The sequence below is a fragment of the Acomys russatus genome, chromosome 13 (assembly GCF_903995435.1).
Source record: "Acomys russatus chromosome 13, mAcoRus1.1, whole genome shotgun sequence".
Taxonomy (NCBI): domain Eukaryota; kingdom Metazoa; phylum Chordata; class Mammalia; order Rodentia; family Muridae; genus Acomys; species Acomys russatus.
Window position 1 is genome coordinate 19,253,036 of NC_067149.1, and position 23,616 is coordinate 19,276,651.

Here is a 23,616-nt window from a genome sequence, read left to right on the forward strand (position 1 = left end):
AAAACATCCTGATGGTGTTGGAAGCATAGTAAATAATCAAAGGCGACAAGACATCACACTGGCAATGGGCCCTCAAGCAATTTAGTTTTGTTGTTTGTTTGTTTTTGTTTTTGTTTTCCTGTATTACGCTGATGTTTTCTCTACGTTTTAAATAAAATTGCTCCAGTGCCACTCTGGCCAACAGATAGCCTTCAACCATGGCTTTAAATATAAGAAGTATGTCTCAGGAAAGAAACTTTACACTTTTTTCTTTTGCATTTATTACCCATCCCAGGGGTGGGTGGGTGGGTGGGTGGGTGGGTGTGTGTGTGTGTGTGTGTGTGTGTGTGTGTGTGTGTGTGTGTGTGTGTGTGTGTGCGTCTCCCCGTCCGTCCGTGTGTGTGTGTGTGTGTGCGCGCGTCTCCCCGTCCGTGTGTGTGTGTGTGTGTGTGTGTGTGTGTGTGTGTGTGTGTCCGTCCCTCCATGCATGTGCATGCTCATGTCACAGCTCAAGTGAAGTGAGTGGACAATTTGCAGGAGTGAAGTTTCCCACGCTGTGGCATGACCTGGGGACTCGGGTCATCTTGTGATAAGCTCCTTTGCCCACTATGCCATCTTGCCGACCCAGAAGGACTGTTTACTCTGTCAAACATCCGTTTGATTCAGAATGGGCTCAGCCGCTCCATGCTGCCTGGGTAAAGCAGAGCGACAAGGATCTGAGTGCAAACTCTGCCCACTTCGCACCTCTCCTCAAACCTCAGTTTCCCTGGCCAGAAAGTGGAAAGGTCAGAGGTGGGCAGACCAGACGTAATGAGTTCAGATGCTCTGACGCCCCCTCTCTCAACGAGTCTGTCTGTATTCTATGCTGGGGACCCAGACCATCCTAAGAACTGATTTCACTGCTGGCCTGTCCCCTTAACCACGAACTTGCTCACCAAGGAAGTACTGCCCTCTAAGGCCACCCACATGTCTCTTATACCTCAAAGATAGCCTTCCAGAGTTCTGTGTCTTCTCTGTCCAGTCAGATATCCCAATGTTTCTGACCAGTTCCCACAGAATACACCATAGTGAGCCACAGAGGCTGCCAGTTGTCCACACTAAACTCTTTTCCCCAGTCAGTCACTGTGAGTAGCAGGCATCCTGGGGGCGCTCTGGCCTCTTTACTGACAGGAGGAAGCCTAAGGACCTCCAATTTCCTACATCCACCCAAAGGTAGCCAGGCCTTGTCACTGAGTCTCTTACCGCAGTGCATTGTGGGAGTCTGAGAACCCATTGGCCTCTGTATCCTTCACAATCGTCCAGTCAAAGACCAGTCCTGCCAGAGTGCTGAAGGTATTCCCTGTAAAAGAATTCAGAGGCAAAAACACGTAAGTTTGCTCCCTAGGGTCGAGGGACAGGAGATGGCCACTCTGACTGCATACAGCCACTGTGCGCAGCACCACACCCCTGCAAGGTGCACATCCTGTCCTCTACTTCAGAAAGGAGAAACTAAGGATCAAAGAATGGTGATACTTGCTATTTACCATAAAAGGCTGAGCCAAGGTTTGAACCTAGGCCTGGACCTTTCCATTTAACCTTGAACCCTCTGTAGGTGTAAACACCTGAGGAGGCTATTGAGACCTAAGCCATTAATCCCTCTCCTTGTATCTCCTGAAGAGAGAACGTCTCCCCTCACGGCACAGGAGTGCATCTCAGCCACAGGGACCACAAAGGGAGGGCAGGACAAAGCTTCTCACCTTCTGGAGTCAAGAATCAGGGGCAGTTGGAAGAAATGGAGGCAAGGCAGAGCGCATGAGGACATGCCCCCAGGGGCCTGTTCAGCCTGGTCCATCACGAATTTGCATTACTTCTCAAAAGTCCATCAGTCATGAAGCCATCAACCCACTGACAAGGTCAAATCCTTCAGAGGCCCTCCCTTCCCTAGGCCGCATCTCGGAACACTCCTCCTGCACCTGCAGTCTTCAACATGAGCCTATGAAAGACTTTCCAGACGCAAACCATAAACAGTAGGATCTCTATTGGAATCTCACCTTCTCCACCCAAGATCTCAAAGGCTAAATCAGAGGCTAAAAAGATGGCTCAGGGGGCTGGAGAGATGGCTCAGAGGTTAAGAGCAGAGGCTGTTCTTCCAAAGGTTCAATCCCCAGCAACCAGCTATAATGAGATCTGGTGCCCTCTTCTGGCCTGCAGGCATACACGCAGGCAGAATTCAGAGGTTAAGAGTGCTGACTGCTTTCAGGACACGCAGGTTTGGTTCCCAGCACCTACATCACGTGGCTCACAACTGCCTGTAACTCTAGCTCCAGGGGATCCAACACCCCTTGGATTCTGTGGGCACCTGCACACAGGAGGTGCAACTCATAAACTTATGCAAGCACACACATACACATAAAGACTAAACTAATATGTCTTTGTTTTTGAAGACCAAATCAAACCACGCTTAGCAAAAAGTCCAAAGAAATGTGGCCCATGTCTTTACTTCTCAGGGGAGACTAGAGGAAAGGGAATGTGGCAGTCCGAATGAACCGCCCCATATACTCATAGAGAGTGGCATTATTAGGAGGTGTGGCCTTTTTGAAGGAAGTGTGTCACTAGGGGGTGGGTTTTGAGGTTTCAGAAGCTCAAGCCAGGCCTAGTGGTTCGCTTCTCTTCCTGCTGCTGCCTGCCAATCCAGGTGTAGAACTCTCAGCCCCTCTCCAGCACCATGTCTGCCTGCACGCGGCCACACTTCCCGCCATGATGCTAACGGGCTAAACCTCTGAGCTGTAAGCCAGTCCCAATTAAATGTTTTCCTTTATAAGAGTTGTTGTGGCCATGGTGTCTCAACAAAAATGACAGAGAGCCTCTTCCTAAAGCTCCCCAGGGATCTTTCCACCTCTGTGGGCAACTGGTCTGAGTGAGGCAGGTAAGCCTTGCTCAGAACGGATGAGGGTACAGGGAGGTGTTTAACAGACAAAAAGTTGTGGTTCTCAAACTCTAAACCCTCACACCTAAGTAGCTTGTCTCACTAATACCCATGAGGCAGAGGCTGAGATCCACACCTTGAATACGCATGGCAAGAACACCAGAATCCTCCCATCAGCCCAGAGTGCTGCTTTCACTGCATGGTAACTCTCTTCCACGCCCAGAGACAAGGCACACACCACCTCACAACCCAGCTCCTTTCTCTGTGGTGCAGCTGAGACCACAGGACCCTTCTTTTTTCACACGGTGAGCCCACACAGGCCATCCCATCCCAATCCTACTTCCTTCATGGCAGAGCCAAGCAGGCTGACCCTGCAGGATGCAGAAGGAGACAAGAGGCTAGCCTGTGACCCCCCTTAAGTTGCACAATCACTACCAGTCATTCAATGTGATGACCTAGTGGGTGGTCTACTCCCTTGACTGTGGCTGTCTGCATACCCAAGAGTACCCTGAGAACTCACTCCAGACCTCTTCTCTCTACTATAAAATAGGAACAAAACTCCATTCTATGGACCTGTTGGATGGGTTCCAGCAAGTGTCTCCAGCAGGCTGTGGAGTGTCTACTGAGCTTACGGAGGATGTGCGTTTGATTTTCAGCACCCACACTGGGTAGCTCACAATCACCTGTAACTCCAGGTCCTGACCTCCAAGAGCACCTGCACTCTCATGCACAAACCCACATATACATATTAAACATAATTCAAAATAAATCTTAAGAAAGAAAGTGTCCCCAGTGAGCAGGAAGGCCTTATGAGGAGGGCAGGGGAGGCAGATGCCCTACAAGGGCTCGGTCTCATGGAATGTCTGCGGCTGGACGTATGGCTTCTGGGCTCAGTTGTCAGCATCTTCTCCCACTGTTGCCCATATTAACAAAAGGGAGAGGAGATAGACAAGATGACTCTAAGAATCGTTAGAACTAAGCGCTTCTTAAAGTTTCATCAATTCAGAAGGATGTGCATGGGGAACTGACTAGAATTCTGCCTTTCACATCCTATAAATATAGAATCCTCATAGAATCCTCGCACCCAACATGTCAACCTTGGGGCATCTTGCTTGGTGGTGCTTCCCTCACTCTCCCTTCTTAGAGAGCTCCGGGACACAGCAAAGGAGCTCTTAAATCATGAGCTATCACCATGACTGAATGCAGAGTTCACAAAAAATACAACAGTGAAACTTCTATATGGGGACAGCGACCAGAAAATAATGGAAAGTCAAATGTGTAATGTCACATGTGCCACACAACTTTTAAAAAATTATGTATGTATGTATGTATGTATGTATGTATGTATGTATGTATGTATGTGTATATATATTTTTTCTGCCTGCATATATGCCTGCACGCCAGAAGAGGGCAGAAGATCTCATTATAGATGGTTGTGAGCGGCTACATAGTTGCTGGGAATTGAACTCAGGACCTCTGGAAGAGCAGCCAGTGCTCTCAACCACTGGGCCATCTCTTCAGCCCCATGCCATGCAACTTTACTACAATCTCTGTTCTGAACACGCAAGGTGAACTTTGGTGACCCTTTTTGGTTTGTTTTCACTGAAACAGGGTCTCACTGTGTAGACCATGCTAGTGTTGAACTTAACAGGAATCCACCTGCCTCTCTCTTGTTCCCCAGAGATGGGATTAAAGGCATGGGCAACCACATCTGGATAACATGAGCACTCTGCACTGGGCATGCCATTGTGCTCAGATCTGAGCCCACCATGCGTTATAAATGCAGAGTTTTTACTATATGTCCAAAGGTTTCTGCTCTTAAAAAAATACATAATCGTTTAATTAAGAAAAACAAGGACTTTCCATATTTTCCCATCATTCCTCAGCACATATAAAATTAGTTGACGTTTGGGATTATACTGTGCTGTAATTTTTATTTTAAAAATTGTTCCATGAGCCGGGCATGGTGGCGCACGCCTTTAATCCCAGCACTCGGGAGGCAGAGGCAGGCGGATTGCTGTGAGTTCGAGGCCAGCCCAGTCTACAAAGTGAGTCCAGGACATGCAAGATAACAAAGAGGAACCCTGCCTTGAAAAACCAAAAATAAAAATACAAAAATTTTAAAAATTAAAAATTGCTCCTTGATGGGAGAGACAGGAAAAAAAGGGGTACAAGTCTTCTTCAGCTACAGTGAGTTTGAGGCCAGCCTGAGCTACGAGACCCTCTCTCAATCCTCCCTTGCCACAAAATATTGCTGTTTGAGTTGCTAACTAAAGTTGCCTAGAAAATCAGCATGTGAGTTTTGGCTTGGGATTTCTGAAATGGCCCTAAAGTGTATCTCTCCCATCTTGCACTATGTATTTATGCAAAGTGGCATTCTCAGCATGAGATCTCAAAAATCAAAACATTCACCAGCTCTGAAAAGCACAGCAGACACTCCAAGTCCCACAGTATCAAACACCCAGCTGGGATTTAACTCTTTATGCAGAAAGGAGCAAACTCACCCATCTTGTTGGCATGCAAATTTGCTTTCATCTTTAATAAATGGCAAAATTATATGAACACAAAAGCATTGTTTTAAAATAAATGCATGATTTATTATGAGTAAAAACTTGACTGGATGTCTACTTTAAGTTCTTATATACCCGAGACCACACAAAAATTGCTAGGGCAAAAAAAAAAAAAAAAAAAAGAAGAAGAAGAAGAAGAAGAAAAAGAAGGCTGCAAGAGAGATGGCTCAGAGGTTAAGAGCACTGACTTCTTCCAAAGTTCCTGAATTCGATTCCCAGCAACCAGATGGTGGCTCACAACCATCTATAATGAGATCTGGTGTCCTCATTTGGCATGTAGGTGCATTGTATAAATAATAAGTAAATAAAATTTTTTTACAGAGGGGGCTGCAAGAGGAGAACATTTAAGGAATCCTGTCACATTCCATTTTCAGTTCCTAAAACAGAACATATCTAAGACAGAACATTACAGTCTGGATCGTGAACTCCCCCAAAGACTTGGTCACCATCAAGAGTGGGGACATGCCATTGCAGAGGATACTGGAAAGGAATAAGGTCAAACAACCATATACTGAAGCTTCTGAACCCATGAGGCAAAGTAAACCTTTCTTCTTTATAAGTTGATTGCCTCAGGTGTTTAGTCTTAGTAGCATGCTAACACATCAGGTAATGTATAAAGGATATAATGTATAAACGGTGTCACATCTAGTGAAGACCTCATGTCAAGATGCTTCATGAGGGATCAGGGACATGGCTCATAGATACAGTACTTATCTAGCATACATGAAGCCCTTTGTTCACATCCCAGCGCCACAGAAAACTAGGTGTGGTAGAACATGCCTTATACTTCCATCACTTTGATGGCAAAGGCAAGGAGGTCTGAAGTTCAAGCTCGTCCTTAGCTACATGGTGAGTCAGAGGTCAGCCTGGGCTACAAATGAGCCTGTTTCACAACAAAAAGGCTTCTTCATAACATTATAAAAATGGTGAAAATAACCATTGAGATGTAACAAGAATAAATTAATTTTAAAAAAATGATGAAAATATAGAAGGACAGGCAGGCAAATGGCAGACTTGCCTAGGTATAAACTGCACAAAACAAAGCTAACCGTGTCAATGCAGCATGACCGAATCATCTCTTAAAGGGACCACCACTCCCGAGCACTCATACTCTGAGGACCGAGTTTCAGGCAGGCAAATCGCATTCAAACCACAGCAGGCAGATGGTCTGTGTGGAGTGCAGAGAGCTGCCATCAGCCAGGAAAAGTAGGGAAGCAGGAGTTGGAGCAACAGCAGCATACTCCGCCACCTATGGGCCTTAGGACCCCGGTAAGTTACCACAGCTTCCTTAACTATGCAACAGGCATTAGCCAACTTGCTCACAGCCTAGTCCCAGGGCTGGCACCCACAGGATCTCACACAACCTCTGATAAGCTGTAGAGCTGGTGTTGAGCAACACCACCGATCTAGAGAAGGGCTCAAAGCTTACAAGGGTCAAGTTCACTCACAGAAGAGGCCTGGAACTGATCACACCACAAAGGTCGAAGTGCGTCTGGCTGAGGAAAGCCAGTCTGAAATCAGGTCACTTGGACATGTCTTAAAGATTCACTTATGTTTATGAATGTGGTGGACCTAGTGTCCAGAGGAGGCCAGAAAAGGGTACGAGGCCCCCAGGAATTGGGGTTACAGATGGTTGTGAGCCACTGTGTGGGTACTGAGAATCACTCCTGGGTCCTCTGCAAGAGTAGCCAGTGCTCCTAACTGCTGAGCCATCTCTCCAGCCCCACTCATCTGTGCTTACTCAAGAGAACCTAAAACATGTGTTTACACAGAAGTTCACAGTCGCAAAGCGGAAACCCCAAAATTCCATCAGCTGATGGCTGGAGAAACAACGCAGTTTGTCTACATGGTGGAATGCTGTTTGACAATAAAAAGACCAAGCTGCTGTCACATGGTATTAAATGCACAAACTGGAAGCACCAGGCTCAGTGGCAGTGAGAGGAGACAGTCAGAAGACTGTGGCTGTGCTGTGTAACCCCACTTCCAGAAAAGTCCACAGCAAGAAATGCAGATAGCGGCTGGCTTGTGGAAAGCTGCCATAGGGAGGATGGGGGGGAAGGTGCCATGGGTTGGGCTGTGGTCAGCTGGCAATAAGTGTCCACAGGTTTTGGGTTTCCTTCTACACTGATGGAGCAGGTTCTAAAATTAGAAAGTAATACAGTGATGATGGAACACTTTTGTGAATTAAGCCAGAACCCACTTTCCAAAAAAGTGAGTGAGGTCTGGAGAGATGGCTCAGTGGTTAAGCACTGCTCTTTATAACTTGTTGCTCTTGCAGAGGACTGACTTTTTTGTTCCTGGCCTCCACATGGAGGCTCGCAGCACTAACTCCAGTTCCAGAAGTCCACTTCTGGCCTCTGGGGGCACTCCACACATGTGGTGCACACATATACATGCAAACACTCACACACATAAAATAAATAAATCTTTTTAAAAAGTGAAAACAAGGTGAATGAATGCATATAAATCTCAGTAGGAACAATCTTTAACCTTCCAGCAGAAACAGGAAGGGCTAGTAAACTACAGTCCCTGGAACAAGTCTGGCGCCTGCCTGCTTTTATAAATAAAGTTTCGTCAGGACCTAGTCACTCATCACTGCATCACCTGTGGCGGCTACTCTGGAGCAACAAGGTCCCAGGTGAAAAGATGTAACAGAGACACCTGCCCAGAGAAGCTTAGGCACGTTCACTATGCGGTCCATCTTAGAACAAGATGGCCGACTTCTGACCCAAAGCATGACCCCTGGAGCCAAGTTATAGCTAAGATTCCCGCTCAGCTACAAGGCAACTACATGCCTGCCTGACCTGCACCCCAATGTATACCCACAGCTGGCAAACCCACAGTCCTCACTACTCACCTCAGCGTCATGTCCTCCTCAACAGTTTTCGACCTGCATCCTGCACACCCACCTCAGCTGTCCCCACAGTGTCCTCCCCAGCTCTACTGTCTCCCACACTTTGAATATAAACAGCAGTGTCCAGCAGATGTCTAAAACAGGAAGTGATTCTGATTTTGTAGTTTTTAGATCTGGGGATATTTGCATAGACTCTTCCAAGTGCTTCAAAAAGCCTAAGCCTGAACACATTTCAGATTACAGATTTTCCGACGTGGGCTGCCTATGCCACGCACATGCCTTGTTTGTTCATAGGGAGAATCCCCCACTGCCTGAGGTTCTGGGGGCAGTGGTCATGTATCAAAGGCTTAGTTAACAGCTGGCACTGCGCAGAGGTGGTAAACTTTTAAGCAAATTTAGGTCACCAGGGGCAAGGGCTTAAAGGGGATTATCAGGACCCCACTCCCTCTTGCACCTCTTTGCTTTCTGGCTGCTATAAGGTGAGCACTCTCCTGTGACTAAAGTGCCCACTAGGATGCTCTGCCCCACCATATGGGCCCAATGATATGGGCTGAAACTGCTAAAAATATGCATCAAAATTAAAATGTCCTGTTCTTGTCTGTCCCAGGTATTCTGTCACAACTATGACAAAATGAAAGACACACTCCTCTTGCTCCCTTCCAAGAGGCCCAGCCTCCAGCCAAGACAGTCTGCCTATCACCAAGCAAGACCACCCATAAGAATCCCATCCCAGAACCAGTCACTACCCATGCGAGTCAAGAAGCGACACCCAATACTCTGAGCCAGCAGCCCACAGGTGCCCTCATCCATACATGTGTTTAGGGGTGTGGGGTGCTTAGAAAATCAAAAACAACCTGGAAACTGAGCAGGAAGAAGGGTTCCTACTGTCCAGTGTGGTCATCACCTCTGTGGGCGGCTCTCCCATTTCCACTGCCCAGAAGTCAGCTCCAGAGACAGCGGTAACAAGGACCAACTCTGCACACAACTCTGTATGGACGTCAAGCCTATCCCACCTAAGATGAGCACACACAGGCCAGGCTGTGGGGCCTCTGCACATGAGGAGGGCTGAGGCTTGATGCCACCAGGTAATACAGCCACTTCAGAGATACCCTCCATGTCTCCCTTGGCTGTGGCTCTCCCTTCCTGGCTGGAACAGCAGCTGGTCATACGAAGACACAGTAACAGGGACTACGGCCAAAGGGCAGCAGTCGCAATCACCTTCTGAGTCCAGGGCCTGGATCTTCAGCTCCAGTGGAGAGTCTTCAAGATAGAGCTCACGGGTAGTAGAGACGATCTGAATGCCATGGATGAGGTCAACAATGGCGTCACAACGCAGCACCTGGCCTGTGGCTGCAGAGACAGAGAGGAGTCAGCGCTGAAGATGCAGCCATCATCCCTCCCCTCCTCCGGGGCCAACTCCGGTGGCAGTGACTACAGTAACCAACCAGTATAACACAACAGGAACCCAATTCACCCCACGAGCCAAGCAGTACACCCTGGCAGTTAACCTAGCCACTCAGACAGGAAAACTCTGGCTTTCTCATCGTTACCTCGTGAACCCACATTTAAAGCTGTATGGGAAAAGAATTCCTCCAGGAAAATGCAGTTGTGCCCCAGCTGTAACCACAAAGGGAAGTGGCAAAAACAATGGCTGTGCACCAAGATCAGGACTCACGCTGCCGCTGCTGCTGCTGCCGCTGCTGCTGCTGCTGCTGGTGGCACTACTACTACTACTGTGTGGATGATGGAGTGGCATGCTTGGCACAGCATACACGTGGACACGGGGGACAAATTTATGGAGTCAGTTCTCTCCTTCCTCCTTTACATGCGATCTGGGGTCTGCACTCACGTCTCCAGGGTTGTGCAGCCATCTTCCTGGCCTCCCTGCTTTGCTTACATCAGCGGTCCATAAGACTACCCACTATATCCCAAGGGGGATGCATGGGTAGACGCACAGATTTTTTTTACTTCCTCATAAACAAACCAGATAACAGCATTGGGCCTAAGAAACTCTCTAGCGTGAGGACAATAACAACACTGGTTATTCTAACCATTCTCCAGGTACCAGATAGAAACACTTGCTCTGTCCGATTAGCACCTGTACCTAGAACCTTAAAAATTCTTATGTGGTTGGGCTCAATGGTGCACACCTATAGTCCCAGCTATTCATGGGCCGAGGCAGGAGGATTGCTTGGGTCTAGTAGTTCAGAGCCAGTCTGGACCCACCTCAAAACAAAAACTATAGCCTGCACAGAGGCCTGAGCCACTTGTAGCACATCTTCCTAAGGGCCCAAGTTCAGTTCCCGGCACCCACGTCAGATGGTCCCCAACCATCTGCAACTCCAGCTCCAGGGGCATCTGAAGCCACTCACGTCCATGAGCACCTGCACTCACACACATGGACCCACACACAAACACACACCCATCCGCATAATTAAAATACAATTAAAAATAAACAAAATTTATATGCTGCAACCCAGCAAAGCTGGGAAAGTATGCTAGGCAGGAAATAAGCTAAATAAGCCCAAGTTGTTCTGTGCCGGCTCTAAAGGTTTAACCCAAGGGAACATCTGTGAGATGGCCTCCTGGTAAAAACAGTACTCATTGCACTGGGCTCATGACTTTGATCCCAGCATTGGGAAGCAGAGACAGGTGGATCTCTGTGAGTACAAAGTCAGACTGGTCTACTGGTCTACACAGGGCATCCAGGACAGGCAGGACTACAGTAAAACCCTGTCTCAAAAAAAAAAAAGCATAGTATTCAGCATTTAAAATGTAGGGTTGGAGATGACTTAGTGATTAAGAACATGTATTGTCCTTGCAGAGATGCAGAGAACCTAAGATCAGTTTCCAGCAGCCACATTTCCTGTCTCACAATTGCCTATAACTCTAGGTTCAGGGATCTAGTGCCCTCTTCTGGCCTCCATGACATGTACACAGAGCATGCACATATACATAAGTAAAAAGAAAAAAAAAATTTTTTTTGGTTTTTCGAGACAAGGTTTCTCTGTGTAGCCGTGGCTGTCCTAGACTCGATTTGTAGATAAGGCTGGCTTCAAACTCACAGCAATCCGCCTGCCTCTGCCTCCCGAGTGCAAAATAAAATATGTTTAAAGGAATAGTTCCATGCTCAGCAGGGGCTGAACATGTAACCCAGTGATCTAGCATTCCTTAGCACATACAAGGCCCTGGGGGCAACCTCAGCACCGATGGAAAATACCAATGACACTAAACATAGTAAAATGGAAATCATCACATCATGGTGCAGGAGCATAACTGAATGTCACATGGTTTTCCTGGGTCAATCTGCCTTATGTATGTATCTATGAATTCACAAACACACTCCACCAACCACGGGCTGAAAACACTCAGGAAAAAAAAATCCTCTGTGCCAAGCACACACACACTTCCCCCATATAGCCTTGCAATCTGCAGAGCATTGCACCATAGGCATGTCGGCTAAGACGGTTTAGGAATACCATCTTAGGGAGGCAATTCTAAGCCAGAACACACGAGAGACTGGTCCCAGGAGTACAGCATCCCAGGAGACCCTACAACCAATCCACCATGGACACTGAGGAAGACTGTATTCCGCATCTATGATATGATGATTCAAATATGGAGAAAGAAAAGGCATAGTTTTCTAGACTAGGTCAATTTTTTTTTTTTTTTCATCTGACTGGACAACAGTTAAGAGCATCTGGATTAACAAATACTAATTTATGAGTTTAGAAAGTCAGGCTCCATAAGGGAAAAGGGTGTGAATCAGTGATGAAGGACCAGGAAGGATGTTTCCTAGGTTCCAGGTAGAGGTCTCACCGGGGTGTTTCCCTGATTCACATCCCCACCAATGATCCCCACAGCACATAAAGCCCTTACTGATGTCTTCTGCAAAGATGATGCTCGTCAGGCGGGCTGGCTGGGTCAAGCGGGCCTGCACCACTGCCTTCTGGGAGCACTGCTGTTCACTGGGGCCCAATGGCTCTATGCTGGCTACCTCTGGCCGCGTGGAAGACCTGTGGTGAAAAGAGGGGAGATCATTTCTTGGAGCCATACTGTAAGGCACTGCCAGGCCCAGAAGCCAGAGCAATAGCTTCCATCTGGGAATCTGGGTTCAAACTGAGCAGAGGTGAGGAACCTCATACATCAACCTAAAAGAAAATTTGAGAAGGAAAGAGGCCAAGGCAAGGCCTTCCACAGTCAGCTCTCCGCAACCTGAGGTGATGAGTCACTGCACATAACCCCCATTAAGCTAAAGCAAACCAGACACTGGGCAGCTGAACAAAGATTTGATATTCAATAGTCACCAACCAAGATTTCTCCACAGAGCTATATGAGGCCTCCTTACCTCATGGGGCAGCCCCAAGACCCCAGATACCTGAAACCACAGCAGCCCCTCTCTCTATGCCACCCCACACCAACACACACAAACACCTATAGTGAATTTTAGTTATACATTAGGCCCAGGAAGAGAGTAAGAATGGTAGCATAATAAAATACAAGTTATAACAAGACTATAATGAAAGTTATTTAAAAGTTATCAATTGAGTGGTTTGCTTCTGGAATTTTCCATGTAGTATTTTCACCCTGTTAGTTACTCAGGTAATTCGCCATCAGCAGGAAAAGGATTTATGCATGAGGAACAAATATTGGAGCTGATCCAGGATGGACTCAGAATGTCCACCAGGATGTTATCCTTCGTCTCCGTATGGCATTTAGGGACCTGCCACTCACCAGCCACATGAACCACCATATGCTCATCTTCAATGGGACCGATGTCTAGCTACAAAGGACGAGCACAATGCAAAGCTCTTACTTAGCTGCTGATCTCGGACACAGGCCACATAGAGCTTTCTGACCGTCTTTGGGAGGGCACAAGGCTCTTCCCCACTCCCGCTACGTCTGACAGCTCTTCCCTGATTAGTGCTAAGACTCACCCTACTTGCGTGTCCACATTTAGCCAATCAGGGACCAGCTTGGCCCAGCACGCACTCTATAGATATGGATTCAACCCAGGAAGAGTGGGATGCCTTCAGGATCTGCTGGAGATGGACTTGCCAGAGACCGAAGCCCCCAGCACCTGAGATTTCTGCCATCAGGGCCAATTAGTCTTCTGAACGGAGGCAGCCATGTGGTTTTCCTTTTTTTTTTTTTTCTGCTAACATTTTGTTTTGTTTTCCTTCAGTTTGCACTCCTGGGATTCATATTGAACTAGTCCCATCATTTCTCTGGATTTAACACTTGCACTATGGTTTTCCTTTTCCTAGACTGGTTCTGTCTATGGGCATCTGCTGTACTATGGACTCATGAACTGCATTAGGTAATGTTTACTGCCCTTCCCCGACTGGAGTCTAAGCACTGTGGTCTGCCTCCTCACAGGTTCACAGGACACTCAGGTGAGGAGTTTTCTTCACGCCAAAGCTTTTGGTCTTTCAAGACAGGTTTCTCTGTGTAGTCCTTGCTGTTTTGGAACTCGCTCTGTAGACCAGGCTGGCTTCTAACTCAGAGATCCGCCTGCATCTGCCTCTCAAGCGCAGGGATTAAAGGTATGTGCCACCACCGCCCAGCTACACCAAAGCTTTTAAGCAGAAAGTAAATTGTAGCAACTGCACAGAGTAAATCAGAAAGCCTTGGAGGGTGTTCAGCTTTCCAAGTGTATTCAGAGCCAGCCCCAAAATTGTACCCTGTAAGCAAGTCCGATGACAGCCTCACAAATGCAGACACTAGGTTCAGTGACTGTCATGCAGCACGCCACCTCCTCACAGGCCCCGCCTTGTTCCAGCATCCCCAGATGGCAACAACTTCCTTGTAAGACCAGGTCCCAACGTATCCTCTCCCTACCAACAGCCCAGTAGACAGGCGCAAGAAAGACACTCACATCTGAGTCTCACTCACACAGGGGATACCCTTGATCTCTATCTACCTTGTCCTGAAACAGCACCTAACTCTTCAGTGTGGACCTGCCTAGGATGATGTGTGTCTCTCAAGCTCTCAAATGACAGAACTGGGGAGTGATTAGGTTATACGGACAGATACTCCAGGAAAGGCTCATGTCATTTAAAGAGGTCTCTCAGAGCTCTCTGGTTCCCTCCCTCCACCCAAGGACACAACAAGAAACTGGCAGTTTGCAACTGGGAAGTGGCCTCACAACACAGCCACTCAGACACCATCTGTGACTTCCAGCACTGAGGGAAGAACGCTCTCGTTATTTCAAGCCCCTCCTCCATCTATGGGTTTGTTAACAGCAGCCGGAAGAGAGGGAGGCTTCTTCCTCTCTCAGTACCGGAGACTCCAGAGCACTCTGGTCTGTGGACACTGACAGACACACTTCTGCGACCTGCACCAGAAAAGCCTTGTGTACCCTGGCCATAGAGAGGGGTTTGGACTGTCACATGTGCTAGGGAGGGTCCCAGAACAGGTGCTGTGGCTTATGCCCACAAAGATTGGAATGTAGGAGGACATCAGGTTGCAATGGCGTCTTGCTACCTAATAGAGGGCCAAGAGGCACCACAGCCAAGACCTAAAGACGAAGGAGCAGATCCTGGTGACCATGCATTCATTCCCAATTCCAATAAGGAAACATGAAACAAATCCTGCCTAAGAGCCTTTCTCCTGTCATATGCAGTATCAAAAGGCTAGGGAGGTGAATTCTTCAGGCTGAGCTCCTAACGGTTTGTAGAAATGCTTCCTCCAGACCCAGTACTATAAAAAAAAACGCCACCATAGCAATGTTCGTTATTATATGATTATTCTGTTCTGTGTCAAGCAGTTGTGTGCACAGCTGTGTCTCCAGCTGTCCTATTAGAACCCAAGGTGACACATGAGGGAAGCCTCCACATGATGTCACCATAGCCCTAGAAAACAATGGACTCAGCACAGCTCAGCCCAGAGAGGTAAGACACAATCCTGCTCCTTTGTACTGGGTACAGCATTCAAACAGAAAGCTGAGGATTTCCCGCCCTACCTTGTGCTGCCCACAAACAGGGCTGGGCTCCTAGACCCTGCAGAAGATGGCATCAACTACCACCGGATCAGCCCCACCGGTAAATGGACCCTCAATGCTGCTTCTTAAAGTTAACTGATTTTTTTTTTTCTCTCCAAACTTACTGAGGAAGCCAAGCAAGCCAGGCACCAGCTGAGGAGCCCTCCACAGCCCAGCCACCTCCTGCTGGGAGGTCCAGGCCTCAGCCTCCTGAACTGTGGGTAGCATCCCTCCAGAGCCAGTTTGGGGGCCTTAAAAAAATAGTTTTAGGATTGACTGAGGAATAATATTTAAGGAGATTAGAAGACAAACTAGCTTTACCATCCTGGTTCCTGCTGGGCACCAGCAGGGACACAGCTCTCCTTCTGGTCCTGCAGTTTCTGGCTACCAGGAACAGCTGCCTGGACACCAGCACCTTCTCATGACAGTCCCTGCTGCTGTGGTCTGGCTCCTAAATGTCCCCAGAAAGCCTTGTCCTGAACACTTAGTCACTGAGAGACAGAAGAACCTTAAAGAAGTTACCCCTAGTTCTATGGAAGTCAGGCCATCAGTGTACACCACTGAGGAAGCTACTGGAACGCCAGCCCCTTCCTCTTCACTCCCCTTCTTTTTACTTCCTGGCCACCATGAGGTAAGTTGACCTTGGCCCACCACACACTCCCACCATGATGTCCTGCCTCAGCACAGTGCCAAACCACTGTGGCCTACTGTCACTTCTGAAATGTGCACTAACACAAAAAATGTCCCCACCCGATGCTTATCTCTGTCATTTTCTAATGCCAATGAAGACCCAGCATACCCACCGTAGGGTCCTCCCCACCACCTGCCTCAGCACAGTCACATCCAACCACCACTAGCATCATTTCATTATTTTCTCTGTGTGGGTATCTTGGCTACTTGTACGTCTGTGTACCACCATATGCATGCCTGGTGCTTACAGAGGCCAGAAAAGGGCATGGAACCCCCAGAACTGCGAGGCACCGTGGTGAGTGCTTGGAATTAAAACTCAGTCTTCTGGAAGAGCAGTCAGTGCTCTTAACTGCTAAGCCATCTCCCCATTTCCTATCTATTTTTTTCTTAAATTAATTCTCCTAGCCAGGCATGGTGGCCCACACCTTTAAGCCCAGCACTCGGGAGACAGAGGCAGGCAGATCTCTGTGAATTTGAGGCCAGCCTGGTCTACAAAGCGAGTCCAGGACAGCCAAGGCTGCCCAGAGAAACCCTGTCTCAAGAAAAAAACAAAACAACAACAACAACAACAAACAAACAAACAAATAAAACCTTAATTCTCCTTTACTGAAAAGGCGAAATAAGAGGAAAACCCTGCACACTCTGTTGGGCTTCCCAGAAAATCAGATGCAAAAAAACGTTCTGAACTTGGGGGCCAGTGCTTCCCAAAGAGGCTCTCAGAAACAGGCAAGCAGGTAAGGGTGCTAAATAAGGAGAAGGCTATGAAAGGGACAGTAACTTAGGAAATAAAACTTTTGGTTAATTTTTTTTAAAAAGAAAGTAAGAAGGCAGTTGCCAGGGGCTGGTGTAGGAGGAAGTGGGGAGCTAGTGTTTAACGGCTAAGGAGTTTCAGTTTTACAAGACATGAGCTCTGAGATGGGTGTCAGGGTGCTCTGATGCACTGAACTGGGCAAACAGTTAGGAGACAAATGCTGTGCTACATATTTTTTTTGTTTGTTTGTTTTAAATAAAAGATGGGCTGGAGAGACGGCTCAGCAGTTAAGAGCACTTTACTGCTCTTGCAGAGGACCCAGATTCAGTTCTGAGCACCCACATGGTGGCTCACAACTGCCTTTAGCTCTAGTTCCAGGGAATCAACGCCCTTTTCTGACCTCCTCAGACACCAGGCATGCATTTGGTGCACGTACATATACACAGGTAAACACTCATATACATAAAAGAAAATATATTGTGGAAAAAAATGTTTTAACTGTTATCAACATACTGACTCATGAAAACCTTTCAGCAAGTCTAGAGGATCAAGAATGAATTCTAAAATGGGGGGAGGGGGTGTTCTCGTGGAACACTGCTTCCCTAGAAGGTGCAAGGTCTTGTGTCCTAGTGCACTGCCACTAAATAAATAACAAGGGAGAGTGAGCTTTGAAAGGGTGACCCTTTCTCATCACCATGGCTGCAAGAGACCCGCTGACAAAGAAAATGTCCCAGTTCTCTGAATGCCACTTTAAGAGAGAGCTGTCCCCTTTTCAGAACACAGGCCAGGGCCTGGGAAGGTGTCAGAGAAACACAGAGACTAAGGGACAGTGAGTCAGAAAACAATAATAGAGAAAAAACAAAACAAACAAACAAAAAACCAAAAGGGGAGGATGAGAGAGACAAAAGATGGATGTGAAGGTTGGACTGATGGTCAGCCCAGCCCACCCTCCACATACCTGCAAGGCCTACCTCTCGTGAGGCAGCAGAGTAGAAGCCACCTCAGGGTCAGGCAGAATAGGGGAACCCCAGAAGGGAAGTGGATGCAAACCACCCAGGGCTCCAGGTCAGCTCAAGTCAACAGATACTTTCCAGAACCTCATTTGAACTGCCTAGTGAGGTGAGCGAGCAGGGCTGCCTCTTAAGAGTCTAGCTCCTCAGGAACCTCAGCACCAGGCAGGTCTCAGAGCCAGCATGTATGGGTCTCAGGAAGCTAAGCCCAATGCCTGAACCTGGCAACCCTTTTCCTGTCCCCTAACCACAGTCCACAAGGTCTCACATGACCTGGGCCTGCCAACCTCTCTGCCTTCACCTTCTAATACTCTCGTGAGAAGCAGGGTTTGTTTTGTTTTGTTTTAATCAAAGGTACTCAAGCAAACAAGAGTCCATATTCTTGAACAGGCCTCCTACCCTTTCCCCCAGTTAACCAATCAGACTGTAAAGTCAGCTCCCACTGATGAGATGAGACAGTCACCACCTACACCTGGGATAAGAGGCAGGGCATTTTTTGGGGGGGTGGAGGTGAGGGGAGATGTGTTAGCTAGCTTCATTTGGGTTCTGACATTCCCTTTTTTGCAAAAAAGAAACTGCCTTACTGAATTACTTTCACCACTTTGTTCATGTGTTCTCCCAACACCCTATCCTCAACAAATGCACTTCCACTTTCAAGAAGCCTTAGCCTACTCAAGGCCCAGCTGGACTCCAGGGAGGTATATCCAGAATACATGTCTCAGATTGCCATCCATTTCTGCCACAGGCCATGTGCAAACGTTCTCACAGTACAAGAGGAAGTCAGGGCATCACCCACTCCTTCACTGTCACGCCTTCTTGAGCAGTGTTTAGTGAATAGTGACATCATCATTACTTGTCCTCTGTTTGTTAAGTGACTCTTTGACCCAGAAAGAGCTCTGACTGATCTAAGAATCTTTATTGCTACAGTTTGGGGAGCAGGGGCAGGACATACAGCACCCTACTGTCACTCTCAGCAGCCTAAGGAGTTCCTAGACTTTCACGCACCTGACATAGCCAAAGTAGAGACTCATGGCTTCAATACATAAAAGAATTCTAGGACCAGCTAGTCTATGAAGGCAGTTGGGGTTTATCTTAAGAGTTTCTATTGCTAACTGGGGGAGAAAAGGGTTCATTTCAGCTTACAATTCTAAAGTCACACTCCATCACTGAGGGAAGTCAGGGCAGGAACTCAAGGCAGGAACTTGGAGGCAAGAGCTGATCAAAGACCACGCAGGAATGCTGCTTACTGGCTTGCTCAGCCTGCTTTCTTATAGCACCCAGGACTACCAGCTCATGGGTGCCACCGCCACCAGAGAACTGTGCTATCTCATATCAAATATCAATTAAGAAAATGCACCACAGGCTTACCCACAATCTGATGTGTGTGTGTGTGTGGGGGGGGGGGGTATTTTCTTACTTGAGATTCTCTCTTCCAAAATGACTCGAGCTTGTGTCAAGTTGACATAAAAACTAGCCAGCAGAGGGTTTATTACATATCTTTTACTCTTTAAATAAATTATCTTTTCTAATTTATTTTATGGGTATGGGTGTTTTACTTGCATGTATATGCATGCACCATGTGTGTAGAGTGACCTCAGAGGCCAGAAGAAGGCATCAGATCCCCTAGAACTGGAGTTGCAGCCGTGAGCCTCCATGTAGGTACTAGGAGTCATACCTGGTCCTCTGGGAAAGATGGTCATGGAGCCATCTCTTCAGCCCCCAGATATTTTAAAGTAGGCTTGAGCACAAGGTTTAAGACAGAATGCCCAGAGAGAAAAACAAGACATCCCCAGGAGCACGGTCATCACAAATCAGACCCTAGTGTGTATGCCAGCTCATAAAGGGACCGTCACCTTTGTTTGTCTTTACAATAATCATATACATAGGGGCTAGAGAAATGGTTTGGTGATAAAGAATACTTGTTACTCTTGCAGAGGACCCAGGTTTGGTGCTCAGCACCCACGTGGCAGCTTATCGCTAACTGTAACTCCAGGGATTTGACACCCTATTCTGCCCTCCTCAGGTACCAGGTACACACACATAAAATAAATAAACCTAAAAATAAACTACGTGTGTGTGTGAGAGAGTGTGTGTGAATGTGTGTGTGTGAGAATGTGAGTGTGTGTGTGTGTGTGTGTGTGTGTGTGTATGTGTGAATGTGTGCTGTATTTCAGTGGGTCCTGATGCCACCATCTTCAAAGGGTTCCTAAGGACTTTAAATCAGATCACAGAAGATTCCTGAGGGTCACCCGACAGGACTTTAATTGGTAAGGTAAAAGTCTAGCTCATGGGAACAGGAGATAAAAAGCTCATAGTTTTGTTTGAGATTCTGGGGGAAAGAATGAAGCCAAAGTCATTTACATTCAGGCCTTAGGCCTGGTTAACCAGACAGACAGACAGACAGACAGACAGACATCTATATTCAGGCTATAAGCTTTGTTCACTGGATAGACAGATAGGGACAGAGAGATAGATGTTAACTCTATGTTGACAGTCTTCACAGCAAAAGTCAACTGTAGTGAATTCTTACTCTCAGCCAAGCCGAAGCTCCCAACAGACTCTGGATGAAGGACTCTCTTCCTGTCCACTTCCCCACAACTTTCCCTACCTTTCTGTCTTAACTCACCTATCTCTTAGATTCAGGACCAAGCTAGGCAAATGTACCAGGCAGGTTTCCCTGCTGCCTTAGGTAAAGGTGGCTCATCCAGCAGGCTGGGAAGACGTAACAGGTGCACACAAGCAGCTTGGTGTCCCCTTACCTTAAGTACAGACCAACTCCAGAGAGGGCCCAGACCTTACCTAGGCCTCACCCCCATCCCTCTCCCCTGCCTGACCTACGCCATCTCCCAGCAGCGCTCCCTCTTAACAAACCACAGAACTGAAAGGAAACCACAATGAGCCTGAGTTTGGAGCTGGGTGCGGTGGTGCACACCTTTAATCCCAGCACTTGGGAGGCAGAGGCAGGCGGATCACTGTGAGTTCAAGGCCAGCCTAGTCTACAGGGTGAGTTCCAGGACAGCCAAGGCTACACAGGGAAACCCTGTCTCAAAAGACAAAAACAAAAACAAGGAAGAATAGGGTGGGGCTTTTCTTTTTTCCTCTCAACTATCCAAATGGGCATCATTTGTCTATAAAAGGATACCTTTTAAAGGAACCAATAAAGCAACTTTCCATATCGCTTTCAAAGCAAGACAGCTAAGCTACATCACAACTTGTTAAGTAGCAAGGCTGGCTGGGTTCAACTGGAAAGACAAATGAGCCTAGCAAACTACCCAGTGCTGCCCCACCCAGACCCACCTGCCCTATCCCCCTGCAGGGGCTGGAAAGCCTTCTGCCTCAGCACCACAGTCACTACTACTCTATGTGAGCAAGCTGCCATCCCTTCCCTCTCAGCCCTCCCTCAAATGCAGCAAGGTGGACTACCTGACCTCCCAGGAACGTGATGCTACAGGTCAGAAACTAGGAAAAGTAACTTTGAAGCTACAAGTTCAGACCTGCAGCAACTTCAGAGGACCTGGAGCTCAGCAGTGAATCCCAAGGCTGAGCAACGCCCCCAGGGCCTGGCACGGGTTAAATTGTCTTTGTTTTTCATCTCACACACCTGAAGTACTCCTGGGTAAAGAAAGAGGCCTTTTCCTCCCAGGTGGAGGTGAATGCAGGCACTGAGTCTCAGCTGCTTGCCAAGTCCCAAAACCTCCAGAAGAGAACTCTCAGAACTGTGAAGCAGTGAGTGACTTGTATTCAGAATAACATTTCTGAATAGTGCTTGATTGACAGGCAGACCATCTTCCTGTGAAGTAAGGGGGAAACTGCAACCAAAGCCCTTCAAGAAGACACTTAGCTGGGCAGTCAACCACACCTTAGGATGAAAGCCACCAGACGCTTAACAACCCGGAAGGTACTCAGCACGCCTCTGATGCATCCCAGCTTTTGAATGCTTTCCCCAGTCCTCCTGCTGCGAAAATAAAAAATCTGCCAAGATCCATCAGCAAGTCGAAGGAAAGTGCAGTTGGGGGAAAGTAAAGAAAGAAAAGGTTGTTATTTAAAAAAAAAAAAAGTATGACTACAGAACTTCATAGGAAGCAGTACACAAACACATGTGGGGAGAGTCACTTGGAGGCAGCTGTTTTAAATAGTCAGCTTCCTCTTTCTTGCCCATCCATTAAGCATCCAACTTCAAGGAGAGTGAGAGTGCGTCCCTCTGGAGTGTTAACAGCTGATCTCCCCAGAGAGGGATAGAGCGCCTCCTCGTGGGTAAAGGTTTCCCTCCAAACAGCAACCGAATGACTACCTCTTCATAGTTCAGAGGCCAACCTAGAGATATGGTCTCATAACCCAGACTGACCTCAAACAGTCGATCCCCCTGCCTCAGCCTCCCCACTGCTGGGATTATAAGGGTGCAATGCCACCCTTGTGAAGCAGACTTTTAAAACAAATAGGTTTGAGAATACTTGCAACTGAATACAGGCAGAGCTCTGGACATCATATAGAAAGAAAACACACACACACACACACACACACACACACACACACACACACACACACACACACACACACCCTCTAGCCTCAACACATCCTTGAGGCTGGCTGTTAACTGTTGCCTGAGGGATGGGCACTTACACTTTTATCACTAGTGAGGTTAGGGTGTGGGTCAGGGGTGCGACCTGGTCACACCCTCCCTACTCAGCCTGCACCCAGCAACCAGAAGCTCTCCCCTCATCTGCCTAGCCAAAGGCTGGACCACAGCACTCTGCTGGGTCAGAGCCTGGCCAGGCAATCAAAGCAGATGCCACTCCACCAGCTTCTCACTTCTGAGTGGACCCCTAGAGCCTTTCATCCAGGACTTAATGATCCTCCCAAAGTGGCCCAACGGGTATGATGTGTCTCCCACTGACGCCTTGCACAGGTCTCCACAGACACGGTTCCTACACTAGTCAGGCGCCAAGGGGTGAGCCCCCGTCTCCCACAGACTCCAGAGCCCGGGCTGTTCAGACCGGAGCTCCTCAGGGTCCTGACAGCAGGGGGCTGAGGCCACGTGCGGCGCTTCCCTCAGCAGCCAGCAACTAGAGCCTCCTCTTCCCGCGCAGCCAAGACACGAGTGGCCCAGGCGCCATGCGCAGGCGACGAGCGCGCGCCGCGGGGGTCACGCGGGGCAGGCTGGAGCGAGCACGCCGCGCACCTGCCGCCCAGGCCCCCTCCCGCGCACCTGCCGCCTCCCGCCGGGGCCCCCGCGTGCCTCACCAGCGGTAGCAGCCCTCAGAAGCTTCCAGAGTGAAGTTCACGCGCGTGGCCCGCGTGAAGGGCAGCAGCACTTTGGGAATGTTAAGCTTGGCGGCCGCGGCGGGGCCCAGTGTCGGCAGCAGCAACAGCAGCGCCCAGAGCACCCGCTGCACCCGCCAGGCCCGCGCCATCCTCCCGGCCTCGCTAGCGCCCCGGCGCGCGCTCCCGCGCCCTCCGCAGGCGCGCGCTGGGCAGCAGGTGGCCGCGGGGGGCGGGGCGAGTGCAGTGTGGGCGGGGCGCGCGGGGGTGGGGGGAAGCAGAGAGCGCGCCCCGGTGCTGCGCCCTTAGAGCCCGGGTAACCTTGCGCGCTTTTTCAGCCCTGGTGTCCTAAGAGCGTGGCCTCAGGCCGCCGCCGCGCGCGCGTCACTGGTCGCCGGTGGCGGCTTTCCAGCCGGCTCGCTCTTGTTGTTTATTCCGCCTTGTCTGGAGCCTCTGGCGGTGGAGCCAGGACATCGCACTAAGACAGGCGCCCCAGGACTTTGAGGGTTGCCACGAGGAGAGCCCACCGGGCCCTGGTTTCAGGCCACACTTCCGTAGGGGCCAAGGTGGTCTTGGGGGCCTCCCAAACCCATAGATGCTCGGAGGGGAGTCATCC

The 23,616-nt window shown here is 48.6% G+C and overlaps 1 protein-coding gene across 1 annotated transcript in view; it reads right to left on the minus strand.

Annotated features, from left to right (window-relative positions):
• Positions 1–23,178, minus strand: part of Nup210 (nucleoporin 210) — a 90,309-nt gene extending 67,131 nt beyond the window's left edge. The window contains exons 1-4 of the mRNA XM_051154908.1: positions 22,983–23,178; positions 12,188–12,324; positions 9,527–9,658; positions 1,222–1,318 (exon numbers count right to left, since the gene is read on the minus strand). Coding sequence (XP_051010865.1) covers positions 1,222–1,318; positions 9,527–9,658; positions 12,188–12,324; positions 22,983–23,152 — 536 coding nt within the window. The 5' untranslated portion in view covers positions 23,153–23,178. The remainder of the gene's footprint in view (positions 1–1,221; positions 1,319–9,526; positions 9,659–12,187; positions 12,325–22,982) is intronic.
• Between the last annotated feature and the right edge of the window lie 438 nt (positions 23,179–23,616).